This window comes from Mustelus asterias, chromosome 7, assembly GCF_964213995.1.
Source record: "Mustelus asterias chromosome 7, sMusAst1.hap1.1, whole genome shotgun sequence".
In the NCBI taxonomy this organism is placed as follows: Eukaryota; Metazoa; Chordata; class Chondrichthyes; order Carcharhiniformes; family Triakidae; genus Mustelus; species Mustelus asterias.
In genome coordinates, this window is record NC_135807.1 from 76,935,344 (window position 1) to 76,951,843 (window position 16,500).

The 16,500-nt window shown below is 41.2% G+C and overlaps 1 protein-coding gene across 2 annotated transcripts in view; it reads left to right on the forward strand.

Annotated features, from left to right (window-relative positions):
- Positions 1 to 16,500, forward strand: part of sulf1 (sulfatase 1) — a 423,430-nt gene that overhangs the window by 323,956 nt on the left and 82,974 nt on the right. For both annotated transcript variants that reach the window (XM_078217099.1, XM_078217098.1), the window contains 4 exons: positions 10,848 to 10,998; positions 11,206 to 11,381; positions 14,068 to 14,196; positions 15,702 to 15,758. In XM_078217099.1, coding sequence (XP_078073225.1) covers positions 10,848 to 10,998; positions 11,206 to 11,381; positions 14,068 to 14,196; positions 15,702 to 15,758 — 513 coding nt within the window. The remainder of the gene's footprint in view (positions 1 to 10,847; positions 10,999 to 11,205; positions 11,382 to 14,067; positions 14,197 to 15,701; positions 15,759 to 16,500) is intronic.

A 16,500-nucleotide genomic window follows, 5' to 3' on the forward strand; every position in this document is an offset into this window, starting at 1 on the left:
TTCTCAACGTCCACTCTATCCAGGCCTTGCAGTATCCAGTAAGTTTCAAAAAGATCCCCCCTCATCCTTCTAAACTCCAACGAGTACAGACCCAGAGTCCTCAACCGTTCCTCATACGACAAGCTCTTGATTCCAGGAATCATTCTTGTGAATCTCCTCTGGACCCTTTCCAAGACCAGCACATCCTTCCTTAGATATGGGGCCCAAAACTGCTCACAATACTCCAAATGGGGTCTGACCAGAGCCTTATACAGCCTCAGAAGTACATCCCTGCTCTTGTATTCTAGGCCTCTCGACATGAATACTAACATTGCACTTGCCTTTCTAACTGCTGAGTGAACCTGCACACTAACCTTAAGAAAATCTTGAACAAAGGACTCCCAAGTTCCTTTGTGTTTCTGATTTCCTAAGCATTTCCCCATTTTGAATATAGTCTATGCCTCCATTCCTCCTTCCAAAGTGCATAACCTCACACTTTTCCACATTGTATTCCATCTGCCACTTCTTTGTCCACTGTCCTAGCCTGTTCAAGTCCTTCTGCAGCCCCCCTGCTTCCTCAATACTACCTGTCCCTCTACCTATCTTTGTATCAGCTACAAACGTAGCAACAGTGCCTTCAGTTCCTTCTTCCAAATCGTTAATGTATTTTGTGAAAAGTTGCGGTCCCAGTACCAACCCCTGAGGCACACCACTAGTCACTGGCTGCTGTCCTGAAAAAGACCCCTTTATCCCCACTCTCTGCCTTCTGCTAGTCAGCCAATCTTCTATCCATGCCAGGATCTTACCCTTAACACCATGGGCTCTTACTTAACAGTTTCCTATGCGGCAGCTTGGCAAATGCCTTCTGGAAATCTAAATAAATCACGTCCACTGGTTCTCCTTTATCTAGCTTCCTTGTTATCTCTTCAAAGAACTCTAACAAATTTGTCAGACATGATCTCCTCTTGATGAAGCCATGCCGACTCAGTCCTATTTTATCATGCACTTCCAAGTACTTCGCGATCTCATCTTTAATGATGGACTCTAAAATCTTGCCAATGACCGAAGTCAGGCTAACCGGCCTATAATTTCCTGTCTGCTGCCTCCCTCCCTTCTTAAACAGCGGTGTTACGTTAGCTACTTTCCAGTCCTCTGGGACCCTCCCTGCCTCCAGTGATTCCTGAAAGATCACCACCAATGCCTCCACAATTTCCTCAGCTAATTCTTTTGGAACCCTGGGGTGTAGTCCATCCGGTCCAGGTAATTTATCACCTTTCAGTTTCCCCAGTTTCATGGTTCAGATTTTAATTATAGTTGGAGATTGAAAAAAACCTTTCTCTTTCTGCCTCTTTTATCTCTCTCTTAATCCAATCTTCCTACCTCTCTCTTTATTTCACTTTCTGCACATGGTTTTACACTGAAATGAACAGTTTAACTTACAGTCCCATCTTCAGACTCTGTGTGCCTCAACAGGGATTTCTCAATCTGATTAGTTTAAGGCAATACTCAGTTGCTTCCCTATTCACAGGGATCCCAGATCTTCTGTGGAGGAAGCTGTACCAAATGGCTTTCCAATAACCACAAGTTCCACTGCAAAAGAAAACAGAAGTCTGTAGGAAATGTAAGCATAATGAATATCTGGCATAATTTATTCACCACTGACCGCAAAGTCCAGACCCTTGAATGTGACAACTGGAAGAATTTATGGTCAGTATGTACAGTAAACTCAGTTGTGTTTAAGTGCAGTTGTGGCTTCTGTAGAATCCATTTGTCACTTATCCTATTCCTTTTCAATTGCCAAATAAGCCATTTATGATGGTATTTATGTGCGGCTTAAGTAAACAATTGGGGGTTCTTTCCCATGCTTGTTTATCTGGTTCTGTATTATATCAATAACCTTGTGTGATACATCGCATTTGCTCATGAAAACTAGTACTGGATATTGCCTGGATAAGACGCTCTGTTGGTGAGTTGGTGCAGACTCAATGGGCCGGATGGCCTCCTTCTGCACTGTGGGGATTCTAATGTTCTATGTTAATCCAATCGACCCATCGTGCCTCTGCTGGCTCAGTGGAAGATCTATCTGGTTAAACCCATTGCCCACCGCTCTGCAAATGTTGCTTTTCACATATTTACTAATTCCCTTTTGAAGATTATTATTCCATACGTTTCCATCACCTTTCTAGGCAGTGCATTCCAGATTTTAACAACTCATTGTAAAAACAAATTCCCCTCATCTTGTTTGTAGTTCTTTCAGCAAATATTTTCAACAGAAATATCACTTTGCCAGGCTTCTATGTCAAATCAATTAAAATAGGTTATGATGCGATAGTTTGAATATTAGCTGCACCACCTGAGGAATAAGTACCTGATGGTGCTGAGCGTACAGGACAATATCAGCATTTTGTTCCCCCTGCCAGTCCCATGCTTGTCCATATATTAGCCTAACCACAGTATCTCAGCCACTCTCACATTACTCTTTTAGGCTTTAAAAAAATCTAAGCCTCAAAAAAACTCAACTGAGTGTGGTGATTGTCCCTTGAAGGGCAGCACAGCAGAAGAGGATCACCTAGCTTGAGGGACCAATTGAGATTGTGAGTGAGTAATCACCACAGGGGGTGGAGCTCTCTCTTAGGCACAAGACAATCTGAAGGCATGTAGAAGACATTTTGGGATTGGGGCAGCCGGTGGGCAGTTTTTGTTTGTTAATAAATACACTTTGTGTTCCTGGTGGCATCTGTGGCACACATCATTACACTGGCTTAGTATATTAGTGACCTGGGTGACATGTTCATCCAATTATAAATGAAAAGATTGATATTGTCAGTGTGTGGCAGAACATAATTTTCAGCCCTTACCAAAATAGAACCCACCTGGTTGTTAGAACACAGTGAACACACATTTAATTCTAATAAGCCTTACTCTAAACTTGTGGTGCCCTTATGATGTAACAAACGGGGAGAATTGCTAGCTTCCAGTCCTTAATGTTACCAGCCTATAGCCTTTGCCATATATGGAGTCAACAGATATTAGATGCCTTCTATCTTCTTAAGGATCTCCTGCACATGTGGCACGTCAGCCTCTGAAAAAGTCATTCATTTTTTGAAATTGCAGATTCTTGCCTTCCAAGCAAGCAACATAATTGATTGTCAATTGTCCTTTTTCATTCCAGCTCGAAATTCTACTGCACTCTGTGGCCAAGTGTTCGGTCACACTTTGTGCCACATGACATGCTTGTTGGTTACTGAACTGGAAGTGCCTAAGTTTAACTTGGTCACCAATTGCTTTGCATAACCTCTTCACTTGTTTGTTTTCCAGAACTCAGTAATTGACCTCTGCACAGTAGATTACATGGATTGCAAAGGATTGCACAAAATATACAACACAGAAACAGGCCATTCGGCCCAGCCAGTGCATGCTGCGCTCGAGCCTCCTCCCATCTTTCCCCATCTAAACCTATCATCGTAACCATTATCACTCATATGCTTGTCATTTCTCCTTAAATGCAAGAATACTATTTGCTTCAACCATCAGAGTTCCATCTGCGCTGGTGCGCATCACATTAGGGTGATGTAGGATGAGATGTTTTTAGGTTGCATCCACACACTGGGCTCCGCCACCTCCTTCTGGTGTTCTGAAGGAGCAGCAAGTGAGCTGCTTTTTAGAACACTGACAGTGGGCAAACTCTTACCAGAATTTCCCAGAGTGTCAGTTCTGGCAAGAAAACTCTGTAACTCTTCACTTATTTATTTTCCAGTAACTCAGTAATTGACCACTGCAGAGTAGACCACATAGGATTACAAAAGATTGCACAGAATATACAACACAGAAGCAGGCCATGAGAGAGCTGCTAAAAAGGCCGAGGAAGGAGGTCATGGCCTTAGAAGAGGTTGCAAAGGAGGTTCACTCGAATGGCACCCAAGAAATGGAACTTAAATTACATGGAGAAATTGCAGAAATTAGGTTGGTTCTTCTTAGAGCAGAGAAAGGGATAATTTCTTAGAGATGTTCAAAACTACTAAGTATTTTGAGAAATTAAATAATGGTTTCCTGTGGCAGAAAGGTCAAAACCAAGGAACAGAGATTTAAGGCAATTGCTAAAGACAAAATGAGGAATACATTCTTTCTACAGTGAGTTGTTCTGTTTGGAATGCACTGCCTGGAAGGATGATTCCAAATAACTTTCAAAAAGAAATTAAATAAATACATGAAAGTGAAAAACTGACAGGGCTGTAAGGAAAGAGCCGGAAGTTAGGACTAATTGGATGGCTCTTTGAAAGATCTGGCACAGATATGACAGGGCTCCTTCTATCTTTATCATTGTATGATTCTGTGTTAATGAATTTACATTACTTACTAGCTTAGTTTGTGCACTTTTGGCATCCAAGGAGAAGTGGTCCCAGAACCTCCACATACTTAATTGCATTACCACCTCCAATAGCTGTTACACTAGAAGCACAGGGCAAGCCAACTAGAAAATTACATACTTTACAATTACAAAAATTACATGCAGACACGATTTTCAATAATACATAATGATGAAAGTATATTTACATTTGATTAGCCTACTTTGTCTAATTGATTACCTGTGCAACTAAGAAGAGAGAGAGAGAAGGGAAGAAGGAATCAGGGACTGAGGAAAGACTGAATCAGCGAAAGAAAGTTAAAAGAAAAACATATCGACTAATTATGACTTCTTACAACTGCAAGTCTATGTTGCAGGTCAGAGGAATCTCAGTAATGGAAAGATTAATTGATCAGATAACATTTATGTATTAATGTTTGGAAATAAAAAAACTGGTCAGATTAGGTCACAAGTGGAATTAGATTTGTCTGTACTCCTATTTGTCAATATACTCCAGCTTCTGGGGTTGTAAGTGGATACTAGGTAAAAGACTGGATGATTTTAGGTATAATTTAAAATGGGAAGAGGAATCCGCAATGCGATATGTCACCCATCAGTTATCCAATGCTCTTAATCATTTGGAGTTAATGGATTTACTCTGCCTCAGATGGGAAGTGTTCGTTTGTATATTTCAAATGTATTGCGATGGCAGATCATTATTTTCTATGTGCTATTTAATGAACCTTAGCAGGCATGAATAAGAAATGGCTGATTCTGAAGGTGTACAATGAGCTGTTATGAATGGCACAGTCAGTGCCAGTGAAAAATGCACTTATGGTATTGAAAATTGAAAAGAAACCTGAAGGATTGGAAATCAGCCTATATTTATTGCATTAAATTATTCCTGTAACTTGTAGTTCAATCCAAGGGAAAGAAAAATGTTATTAATCAAAGTTAAGTTTAAACCAGTACTATCTTTAATTTTCATATAGTACGTACATTTTACACTGTCAGTGATTACTTACTACATGAAGGACCATAAGAAGAACATAACAACATAGGAACATGAGTGGACTATTCAGCCCCTCATACCTGCTCTTTGATTGACAAGGGAATCCCCTTGTCAATCAAAAATCAATGTATATTTCATGACCCAACCTCCACTGTTCACTGACAAAAGAATTCCAAACACTCAAGATCTGCTGTGAGAAGAAATTCCTCCTCATCTCCGTTTTAAATGGGAGCCCCATGTTTTGAAACTGTGCCCTTTAGTTTTAGATACCCCGGGGTGGGAAACACCCACCCAGCATCTACCCTGTCAAGCCCCCTCAGAATCTTACGTGTTTCAATAAGATCACTTCGCATTCTTCCAAATTCCAATGAACATAGGCCCAATCTACTCGATCTTTCCTTATAAGATAACTCCTTCATCCCAGGAATCAACCAAGTGAACCTTCTCTGAACTGCCTCCAATGCAAGTATTTCCCTTCTTAAATAAAGTGACCAAAACTGTGCACGGTACTCCAGGTGTTGTCTCACCAATGTCATGTCCAGTCATAGCAAAACTTCCATGCTATTGAGCACCTTTCCCCTTGCAATAAAGGCCAATGTTCCATTTGCCTTCTTAATTACATCCTGTACCTGACTTTTTGTGATTCCTGTAGAAGGACGCGCACGGTGCAATTTTCCACTCGTGCCAGCAGCGGGGCACTTAATTTGATGTGAATGAAGAAATCAGTTTCCCACCAGTGGAAAAATAGCTTTGAATTTTGTTTTCCTGATTTTCAAGGCAGATTTAGGGGCCAGTAAGGTGGAAGATGGAGCAAAGGCTGGATAGCAAAGACAGGCTTACCAGGGAAGAAGAGTGGGAGAGTGTTTAGAGAAGGAGAGGCAGTATCTTAGAGGACAGGGTCAGTGGTGTTAATGGTGGGGTCCTGGGGTGAACTCAGTGTACAGGTGATAGGAGGGAACAGTCACAGTCAGAGGGGGAGTGGGATGCAATAGGATCCAGGGTGAGTTTGGTGGATGAAAGTCTCCTCAGTTGTGTCATGGAGGGGGACAAGACAGCTGGCTCAAATAACAGGAAAGGATAGGGTCAAGGTGGGCACGGGGACAGTAATAGATGTTGGCCCCCTCGGAGATGGGAGATATTGGTGGATCGTGATGGGTCCAGGGTAACAATGAGGATTCAAGGGTGACAGGGGGGAAAGGAATGATGATACTGGGTGGGTTAAAGGTGGGGGGTGGGGAGTGGTTGTTGGGTGATGGGGGAGGGTAGAAGATGGTTAACCGATTCTGGAAGGTGACATGCACCATTTCTCAAATTTGACGTTGACCATGGCATTAGGCAGTTAGTGAGATCCCTTAAAGTGGAAGGAGGGTCTTTTCGGATGGGTGGAGTTCAAGATCAGCACATGCAGCCCACTAAAGGGAGACTCTAATAATTCTGAAGACAACTGCATTTCAAGCATGCTCAGTTCCCTTCTCTATGGTGAAGGCCACATTGTAGCAGGTTTGTTTCTAGCTCATTGGTCTCCTAACATTGAAATCCCAGCAAGGTGTGAAGCTGCCATTCATGCTGTGCCATTTGTCATCTTCTGCAGTTAGAGGGACACTCACTTTTGGTCCTTTACCTAGAAGGGGTGGGGTGGGGATGCCATGTCTAGACAGGGGCACGGTAAAATGCGTTGCCTGCTGCCTTTGAGATGGAGGTAACCTGTAAAGGACATGCTCACTCAAAGTTTCACTGCAATTGTTCAAAGATCCACTGAGGTGTGGATGATGCAGGCTGTTGGCAACCCTGCCTTGGCAATGGCTCTCACCCAGATGAAGAGAAGGAAGGCCGAGTGCAAGTTGGCACAGGGCCTTGAGGGCCAAGGGCCTGAGCAGCAGGAGTCAGTAGGGCCTCAAGAAGGTTAAGAGGCTGGTGAACGTATAATCGTTGCAACAGTGAGCATTGGCTCGGCTATTGGTGTATTGCTGACAAAGTTCTTGTCTCGAGATTAGTGAAAGGCAATGTCGGAAGTGCCCTCATAAGTCACAAGATGTGGTTTCTCACATCTGACAGCTTCTCCAGTCCGATTTGCGGCCTCAAGGACTCTCGTGGAGCTCCTGGCCTCCATTGAGTGAATGGCTGTGGGGGCGTCACTTAAATATGGTATCAGGACCTTCGACCCTATGAGATGATGGCGGGTTGGGAAACTCCCTGCCTGCCCCACCAGAAGATTCACCCGGTTACTCCTGGGTCCATAATTAATGAGCTGATCAACAGAAGATTGTGTGATCTCACCACCCATCACACTGACTTTCCATCCGCCACTGGACTTAGTTTCCTGAATAGAAAATTCTACCCTATATGTCTTTGCAGACTTTAATTTAATGTTGTTAAATTCCGTGTGATGATCATTACATTTACTGGATATCATATATGGTGTCCTGATTACTGTCTATATATTTTGCATTCCTTTCGCCTATTTTGAAATTATTTCAGTTAGTTGCCCTTATGTTCAGTTTGTACTGACAGCTTTGAGACGGGGAGCATTCATCTAGCATAGCTTCGAGGAAGAATCCATGTGATACAGAGGTTGGATTTAGGGGTAACATATGGAATATGACCTTATTTCATGAGTTGAGCTCACTGACAACAACAGAAGTTTAATAACAGGGATGTGGCACTGCAAACTGATCATGCTGCCATTAAAGTCTGTTTGTGCCAAAATCTGGCGTTTTCGAATAAATTCAGTTCTTAAAACATTGTGCAAAGAAAACTTGGAGCTGTGAGTCACTGCATCCATTTCATTTTGAGCTTTTTCAATATTCCCTTTATCCTAAGGGAAGTTTTAATGTTTATTAAATTAACATTGAAAATAATATTAATAGCAGCAAGTTGCAAAATGAATGCAATGAAGAAATGTTCTTCCATGTTTTTCCAGATATGATAAATATGATAATAGTGATTTAATTCTGATCTTGAAATTGACATTAAAAGATGTTATGACCAGTTTGATTTTTTTTGCAATTAAAAATTGTCCCAACATTTTTGTTAATTCTTTCTTGTTTTATTTCAGTTGTTTAGATGAATTGGAAGTATATTTTAATAGTAAATTTGCCATAGTCCCAGATGCCTATAGGCTGCTGTCCCCTGGTGGTGACTGGTGATGATTTAACCTGAGGATCACCACACCTCAGGTGAAGGGCAGGGTTGAGATAGCAGGACCTTCATAAATAACCTTAACCAGTATGGGAATTGAACTCACACTGTTGGCATCACTCTGCATAACTAACCAGCTGTCCAACCAACTGAGCTATATAGTAATAGTACTTTGTGGTAGTAATACTTAATAGTAATAGCACTTAGACTGATTTTGATCTTTGAATTCTGCAAGATATCAGTCCTTAAATAAAGTACATGTTGGTCTGTCCTAATGGCGATCACTAACCTTATTTTAGCATGGCTGTCTACTGGTATGCATATTCCTTAGGGAGTGTGCCTGTGGAATTGTGGGCAGAATTCTCCGGCCACGCTGGTCTAAAAGCCGGAAATTCCCATCTGACCATCAATGGCGTTTCACATTCTCCGCAACCCACCTGCTAAAATTCCAGTGGCGGGCGGGATGGGAGAATTCCGGCCTGTATTTCTGAACAATGTCATGAACTATCTGTCACAATTTTGGACACTCTGAAGTATTTGGGGTGCGACACAGTATAGAAGTCACTTACATACATGCATTCTGCCAAAACAATGTCCAAAGCTATCTAATTGGCCTGTAAATTGTTCTAAACATCCATTATTTTGTTGATGCCTCTACTCTGCTCGTATCACCCTGTCGGACTGTGGGTTCTTCAATGCTATGTGTTGACCTCTTCCTTGCTCTGTGATAGTTGGGAGACAAAGGTGACTTTGGATTTTTATTCCCAAAGCTTTCCGCCACAGGGTGTTTTCCTCACCTCATATCTAGGTCTATTAGTAGCACAAATTGAAAGAGATTGACAACATGATCAATCAACTACCCCATTATTGTATCTTATGACTATCTGGATATTAGAAACCAAGCTGGATGAACTTGCAGAGTTTTTTTTACATCGAATAATTTATTTGTTCCCTCATACCCTTTGCAGGGGCAATAAAATCTCAGCCCTTTCAAATAATAAAAGATTAGAACACCATTTTGTTGATTGAAAAAAGGTCTTCCAAATCTTTGATTGCTTGGAGAGGGATAAAAGTTGTCCATCATTTCTATAATAACACTAAAAGAGACTTAACATGAAAAAAGATTCAGCAAAACATTTTCATGAAAATATGGCCTGCTTTGTATGCTACATGTGGAATCTCAATGTACCAAGTGTTGTGGTGAAGGAAAAGGTGTCCTCGTTGTAGTATATAGAAGAACGCTATGCGTACAATGGAATTCCACCATGTGGCTTACATTATAGATAATTACGGGTGGTCTATCAATACATAGAGTAGGCTTTCCACAGAAAACCTAAAGGCTTGTTAATTGGGCCATGGTCATCTAGGAATGAAAAGAAGTTCTTCTGCAGCTCATGCGCACCCCCTTTAAAGCTCATCAAAGTAGATTTCTGAGGAGCGAGGAGTTCTGAGTATGTTGCAGATTATAATGAAGACCGCAGCTTTAGAGCAGCAGTGATTTGCTTGACGTATGGTGCTCTGCCATATGGGTTGTTTTCAAACCTCCAGGAATCAGCCGATTCCCAGACTCTCACATTAGTGTCGGTCCCCTGCTAAATCATGAAGTACAGTCACTGAGGTTTTTCTTTATAAGTCATAAGAATGAAGATAATTGAACGTAGAAACAGTAAATTGTGTGATGTTAGTGTACCTTTAAGAGGTTTTTTAAAAATCATCACAGCTTCGGGTGATGTCATTGCTGGAAGGAGGAAAAAAAACTGAGGCAGGTCAGGTGACAAGGGTTGTTTTTAGTTTTGTTTTGGTGCAGTGTTAGAGGCCATCTTCGAAACAAGCTGGAAAAAAAGTATTTTTCTCTCTCTGTTTTGCTTTGAAAATTTTACCAGTTAGCTGAAAGAAAGGTTTGTTGACATGCTGCAGTAAAGAATCTGTGCTTCAGTATTTTGGAGAGCTGATATGACTGCAGTCTGCTCTGAGCTTTAGCCTGTGCAGTGATAAATCTATTTGAAGGGTTTTGTTTATTGGATTTTGGTTTTATTTGGAACACATTAGAGATATTCATTAAGAATTATACATTATAGTGATTGTTTTGTTTCTCGTTTATAATTGGTAAAAGTTCTTGCTAATTTTTTTACTATACATGTTAACTATATTCTTAAATAAATTATGTTTAATAAAAGCTCCCTAGTGGGTCATTTGAATTATACCTGAAGTGAAACATCTCATGCTTATCCTAACCAAATTCAAGATGCAAAACTTCTGGTTCAGGCAGGCTTCATAAAACACTTTGGAGTTTCTAACCTGAACCATAACAATTGATAACTGAGAAATATTTCAACCAGTGATGTTGAACCTTCTTTATTCTGTTATCTTCAGTACTCCGAGTTACAACTATGCCCCAAACATGGACAAACACTGGATTATGCAGTTCACAGGGGCAATGAGGCCTATCCATATGGAATTCACCAACATTCTTCAGAGAAAGAGGCTGCAGACACTTATGTCAGTGGATGACTCTGTTGACAGGGTAAGTAGCATGACTAGACCATTTAATATTTAATAGGACCTCTACGCAGCAGCTCGCAAGAAAACAGGAGACCTTTAGCCATTAAGTTAGAGAGATCATTTGAGATTAATTGTTTTGGCAGCAGATTAACAATTTTCATGAAAATATTTTCCTTGCTATTTTACAACCAGTTAAAATAATAAGAAAACAACTTGTATTATGCTTCAGATATTTCAGATGCTTGCAGAGACTGGGGAACTGGACAACACCTATGTCATCTACACTGCAGACCATGGTTACCACATTGGGCAATTTGGACTGGTAAAAGGAAAATCAATGCCATATGACTTTGATATCCGGGTTCCCTTCTTTGTTCGTGGACCAAATGTGGAACCAGGGTCAATGTAAGGGATTATTTCTGGAATTTTCAAGTTTACTGGGAATAGTTGAGAATTCCATGTTATATTATTTATCCTGGCAGTCTGTAAACTGCCACTTTGCACTTCCCATGGGCAACAATCTGGCTGTGACACTGTCTGTGGTACAGTAACATCACTGAGTAATGAATATGACAGTGAAATTTATTAGAAATATTACACAATGTCAATCATGGTGGTGCAAGGTGCACTTGTGAGAAAACTAGAAAAAAGGAGGTACCACTGACTGTCTACAACCAGTAAAAATAGATTTGAATCACTGGGCTCTTGAGCAGCCCGAGCAAGCACATAAATATACCCAATAAATAAAATTGCGAAGACATGAATGACTAATGAAAGAAAACAAGGCTGGTTTGTAACATAATAAGCACATTGAAATTGCACATTTTCGCAAGGTATCAGAGGGCAATCTGCACTTCAGCACAAATCAGCACTTTTGTTCACAGAAAGAGCAAAGCTATTTATAAATCTGTTTAGAAATTTGAGGAGGGAGGATGCACTCATCCCAATGAGATGCCACAACCTTACGATGAAGTATGAATTCTGAAAGCAGACTCTTCTTCCTCATTTCTAAACCCCTTCATGGTTAGATTTATCAAGGTACAAATTCAGCTTTGTGGTCCTGTCGCATGTCAGGGGTGCATCACATGAATTAGTGGACCTCCAGCCTGTGATTTTTTTTCCGTTAAAATCTGTGCTCCCATTGCTTTGTTATGATACCACCCACATCGAAGTATTACCATAGAGCCCCTACAGTGTAGATAGAGGCCATTCGGCCTGTCAAGCCTGCACCAACTCTCTGAAAGAGCATCACTCCCAGGCCTTTCCCCTCTGTCATTTTTCCCTCAGATTTTAACCTACTCTGCTAGAGGTGGCAATTTTTTCTGGGGTATGAATCTGTGAGGGCTGGTAGCCCTCCAATGCCTCTTCAAATGGACCATCCATTATGTATGACCCGGCAGAGTTAGCAAGCCTAATCAGTGATGAACATCATGGGGGGAATTCTCCCATCCCGCCCGGCACAGGAATCATAGCGGGCAAGGGCGGACCATGCAAAGGTCCATTGACTTCAGGCAGGATTCTCTGGTTTTGGGGAGAGCGCGGCTGGAGAAACCCACCCTATATCTAAGCTCAATCCGTACATATGCCCATAATCACTTGCCATCATAGGTCAATAAATAGCAATGTTGAGTGGGAAGCACAGCTGAAAAATTCTTCACCTTAGCCTCGGATTGCAGGAGTAATTCTATTATGATTAGTGTTAAGCTGCTTTCCATCAATAAAACAAGGACTTGAACTAATGAGGAGGGAGAGGTATAATTCAGAGCAAATGGGGAGGGATGAAGAGTAAATATAGTAAGAGGCGAGACAGTCTAAAACCATTAAAAAAGAAATAATGAGAAACTCTGGAAGATATAAGACAATAGTGAAGGATTTTTTTTAAATAGAAGGTACTGATGAATATGAATGTGTCAGTTCCACAGCATTTACATTCTGCTCTTAATTTGAATTATCACAGGCAGAATTTTCTGGTCCTCCCAACAATGGCAGGCATTGTCACAAACAAATAGGGCATTCCGGGCCTCTTGACACATTTGTTCTTTGACCAAGGCAGAGGTTCCCAAAGAAGATGGCACCCTGTCTGTCTCCTGATTGGAGGGTCCAGGAGAGTATTGCATTAAACATTAAGCCTCACTGAACTCAAGGTACCTGACAAGCAAATAACTCTGATTTCCTACATCCTACTGCTGCCTGTAGACTGGAAAGTGAGGCTTGTGGAGGATTTAATTGGTTTGGGACAGGAAAATGCAACAATCTGAGACTGAACAAGAGCTTGACACTTGAGATGCATTGTTTCATTGCAGCCCAGTGATGGGAGAAGGGCATCAGAAAGCTTCCCATATAACATTACTTATAGGGAATTGGGATAATTATTTGAAAAGGCAGAATGCAAAAGGATATGGGAAAGGCGGGGAAATTTAACTCCTGTAGATTACTTCAGCTGAATAGCTCAAATAGACGTAAAGATCCAAACGTAGAAACTAGAAGCAGGAGGAGGCCATTAGGCCCTCGAGCCTGCTCTGCCATTCATCTTGATCATGGCTGATCATCAAATTCAATATTCTGATCCCCTTTCCTCCCATATCCCTTGATTCCTTTAGCTTCGAGCTATATCTAATTTCTTCTTGAAATCAGACAATGTTTTGGCCTCAACTACATTCTGTGGTGGTGAATTCCACTCATTCACCACCCCTGGGTGAAGAAATTTCTCCTCACCTCAGTTCTAAAAGGTTTACCCCTTATCCTCAAACTATGACCCCTAGTTCTGGACTCCCCCACCATTGGGAACATTCTTTCTGAATCTAACCTGTCTAATCCTGTTAGAATTTTATAAGTTTCTATGAGATCCCCTCTCACTCTTCTAAACAGCCTCTCTCTGTGATGTGATTTTGTTGCAATGACCATTTTTAACATTAAAAATTCAAGCTGAATTCAACTGTTTAGACAATTGCTGCTTGCTCTCATATTAAGCTTTGAGCACCGTTATCTCTTAAGTCATGTTTCTTTGCAATCTGTGCACAAGAGGTAACATTTAGATATGTTTTGGTAACTTGTGGTATTCCATACATTGTGGTTGTGCTCATTCCAACAGAATTCCTCAGCTGGTTCTGAATATTGACCTCGCTCCCACCATCTTGGACATTGCAGGCCTTGACATTCCACCAGATATGGATGGCAAGTCTATCCTGAAGTTATTGGAAACGGAGAAACCAAGAAACAGGTCAGTCTAAACAATTGAGTCTGAACATCTGTACGCACTGCAGGAAGGTTTAAATAATAAAATGGGAACCGAACAGGACAAACAAAGAACAATGCAACCAGATTCAGAATTATGGCAACGACACAGAAAGAAGCCATTTTAAGGTTTATTTATTAGTGTCACAAGTAGGCTTACATTAACACTACAGTGAAGTTACTGTGAAAATCATCTAGTGGCCACACTCTGGCGTCTGTTCGGGTACACTGAGGGAGAATTTAGTATGGCCAATGCATCTAACCAGCACATCTTTTGGACTGTGGGAGGAAACCAGAGCACCCGACGGAAACCCGCACCGACACGGTGAGAACGTGCAGACCCCACACAGACAGTGACCCAAGCCGGGAATCAAACTTGGGTCCCTGGCGTGGTGGCCCCCTGAGTCCATGGTAGTTCTATGCAAGAGCAATTTAGTAGTCCCACCTTTTCCCAGTAGCCGTGCATTTTCTTCCCTTCAGCCAAGTATCAATTTTTCCTTTTCAAAGCTACAATTGAATTTGCCACCACCACCTTTTCAGGCACTGCTTTTCCATAACACTCACTCACAAAGATCACGTTCTCTTATGTCACTTTTGATTCTTTTGCCAATCATTTTAAATCGGTGTTTACTGATTTTTGACTCTTCCACCAATGGGGACAGTTTCACCCTATCCGCTCGTCTGGATCCCTCAAGCTTTTGAAGATATCTATCAATCTCCACTCAACCTTCTCTCTAAGGAAAACAACCCCAAATTCTCCAACCTATCCACTTAGCTGAATCCCTCATCTCTGAAAGCCATTCTTGGAAGTATTTTCTGAACCCTCCCCACAGCCTTCACATCCTTTCTAAAGGTTCTTCATAATCTCCTTGCTTTTGTACTCTAAGCCTCCATTTCTAAAGCCAGCAATCCTGCTTGTTTAGCAATCTTCCCAAGCAGCCCTGTCATCTTCAATGATTTATTCCCAGGTCTCTCTGTTTCTGCACCCTCTTTAGAATTGTGATCTTTTGTTTAAAATGCCTCGCCTCTTTCTTCCTACTAAATGTATCACTCTCATTAAATGTCATCTACCACATGTCCAGCCATTCCACCAACCTGTCTGTGTTGTCTTGAGGTCTACCAAATATCCTCCTCCTATTCACTATATTTTGTGTCACCTGCAAATTTTGAAGGGCCCAAACGTTTTGAGAAACTGTAGCAGTAGATGACAATTGCAAATGATGGTAAAATAGCTGGTGTGGCAAAGAATCAGAAGATGGTGCATTAATTTAATTGCTTTTTATCTGCACCGTTTCAAAGAAATGAGCATCAACACATCATATTTCTAAAGCAGCCACCTATTTATAGCCTCCTTGATCATTCCCAGGATGTACACTTAGTGGCGTGGACACACCCACTGGCATTTTCTAGATAAGGAGACATATAGATGTGTTGCATATGCATTGGCAGAGAGAAGTTAGTGTCTGACATCGAGCGTGTCTTTTCTTCCAGATTCCGTTCAAATAAAAAGGCCAGGATTTGGCGAGACACATTCCTTATTGAGAGAGGGTAAGTTATTGTGCAGTTAGAATTTACTACGATATACCTACCCTTGCTCTGCTTCAGAAAGCAATACATACTTACAGGCATTGTACTTTGACACCAGAATTATTTTAAGAGTTTATCACAAAAAATAGAAGCTCTTGCGTGATTTTTCAATTTGCAAATGTCTTAAACCTGGTAGTTCCTATATTCTCCTTGTAGTATTGCACAAAAGGGAATACACATATCTTACTGTATTTTCTGTTAAGGAATCAACTCTGTCAAAGAGCTCAAGCTCCCTAGATTTTGTGATTGTGAAGTATCAATAAAGTCATATACCTATACCAGTGTAACTGACTTGTCAGAGAAATACTGAATTCTAGAAGTTAATGGTAATGCATTAATAAGCTCCAAAATTTAACTGTTGATCATTAAAGAAGGTTATCAGAAATAAATCTGCATTGATTTTTTAGAAGCAGGTGTAAGCTCATTCCTGGGATTGGTGGAAATATTTAAGTGATATGTCAGTGAGGCAGGGTTGCAGCGCCAACATCTCCTATTCTCTGCTCTTGGGTTTTTGCCTGTAGATAGTTTAACACCCAGGCTCAGAATTTCTTGTTCCACTGTAAATTTGCCAGAAGTGCCGTGGAAAATCCGTTTACATCTATAACTGAGATGTCTGCCGCATCCTTGGCAAAGTTACGGTGGCAGAATGGAAGGAACGAGGAAATTCCTGATCCTAGTCTGTCTGAGAGTGAATGACGATCAA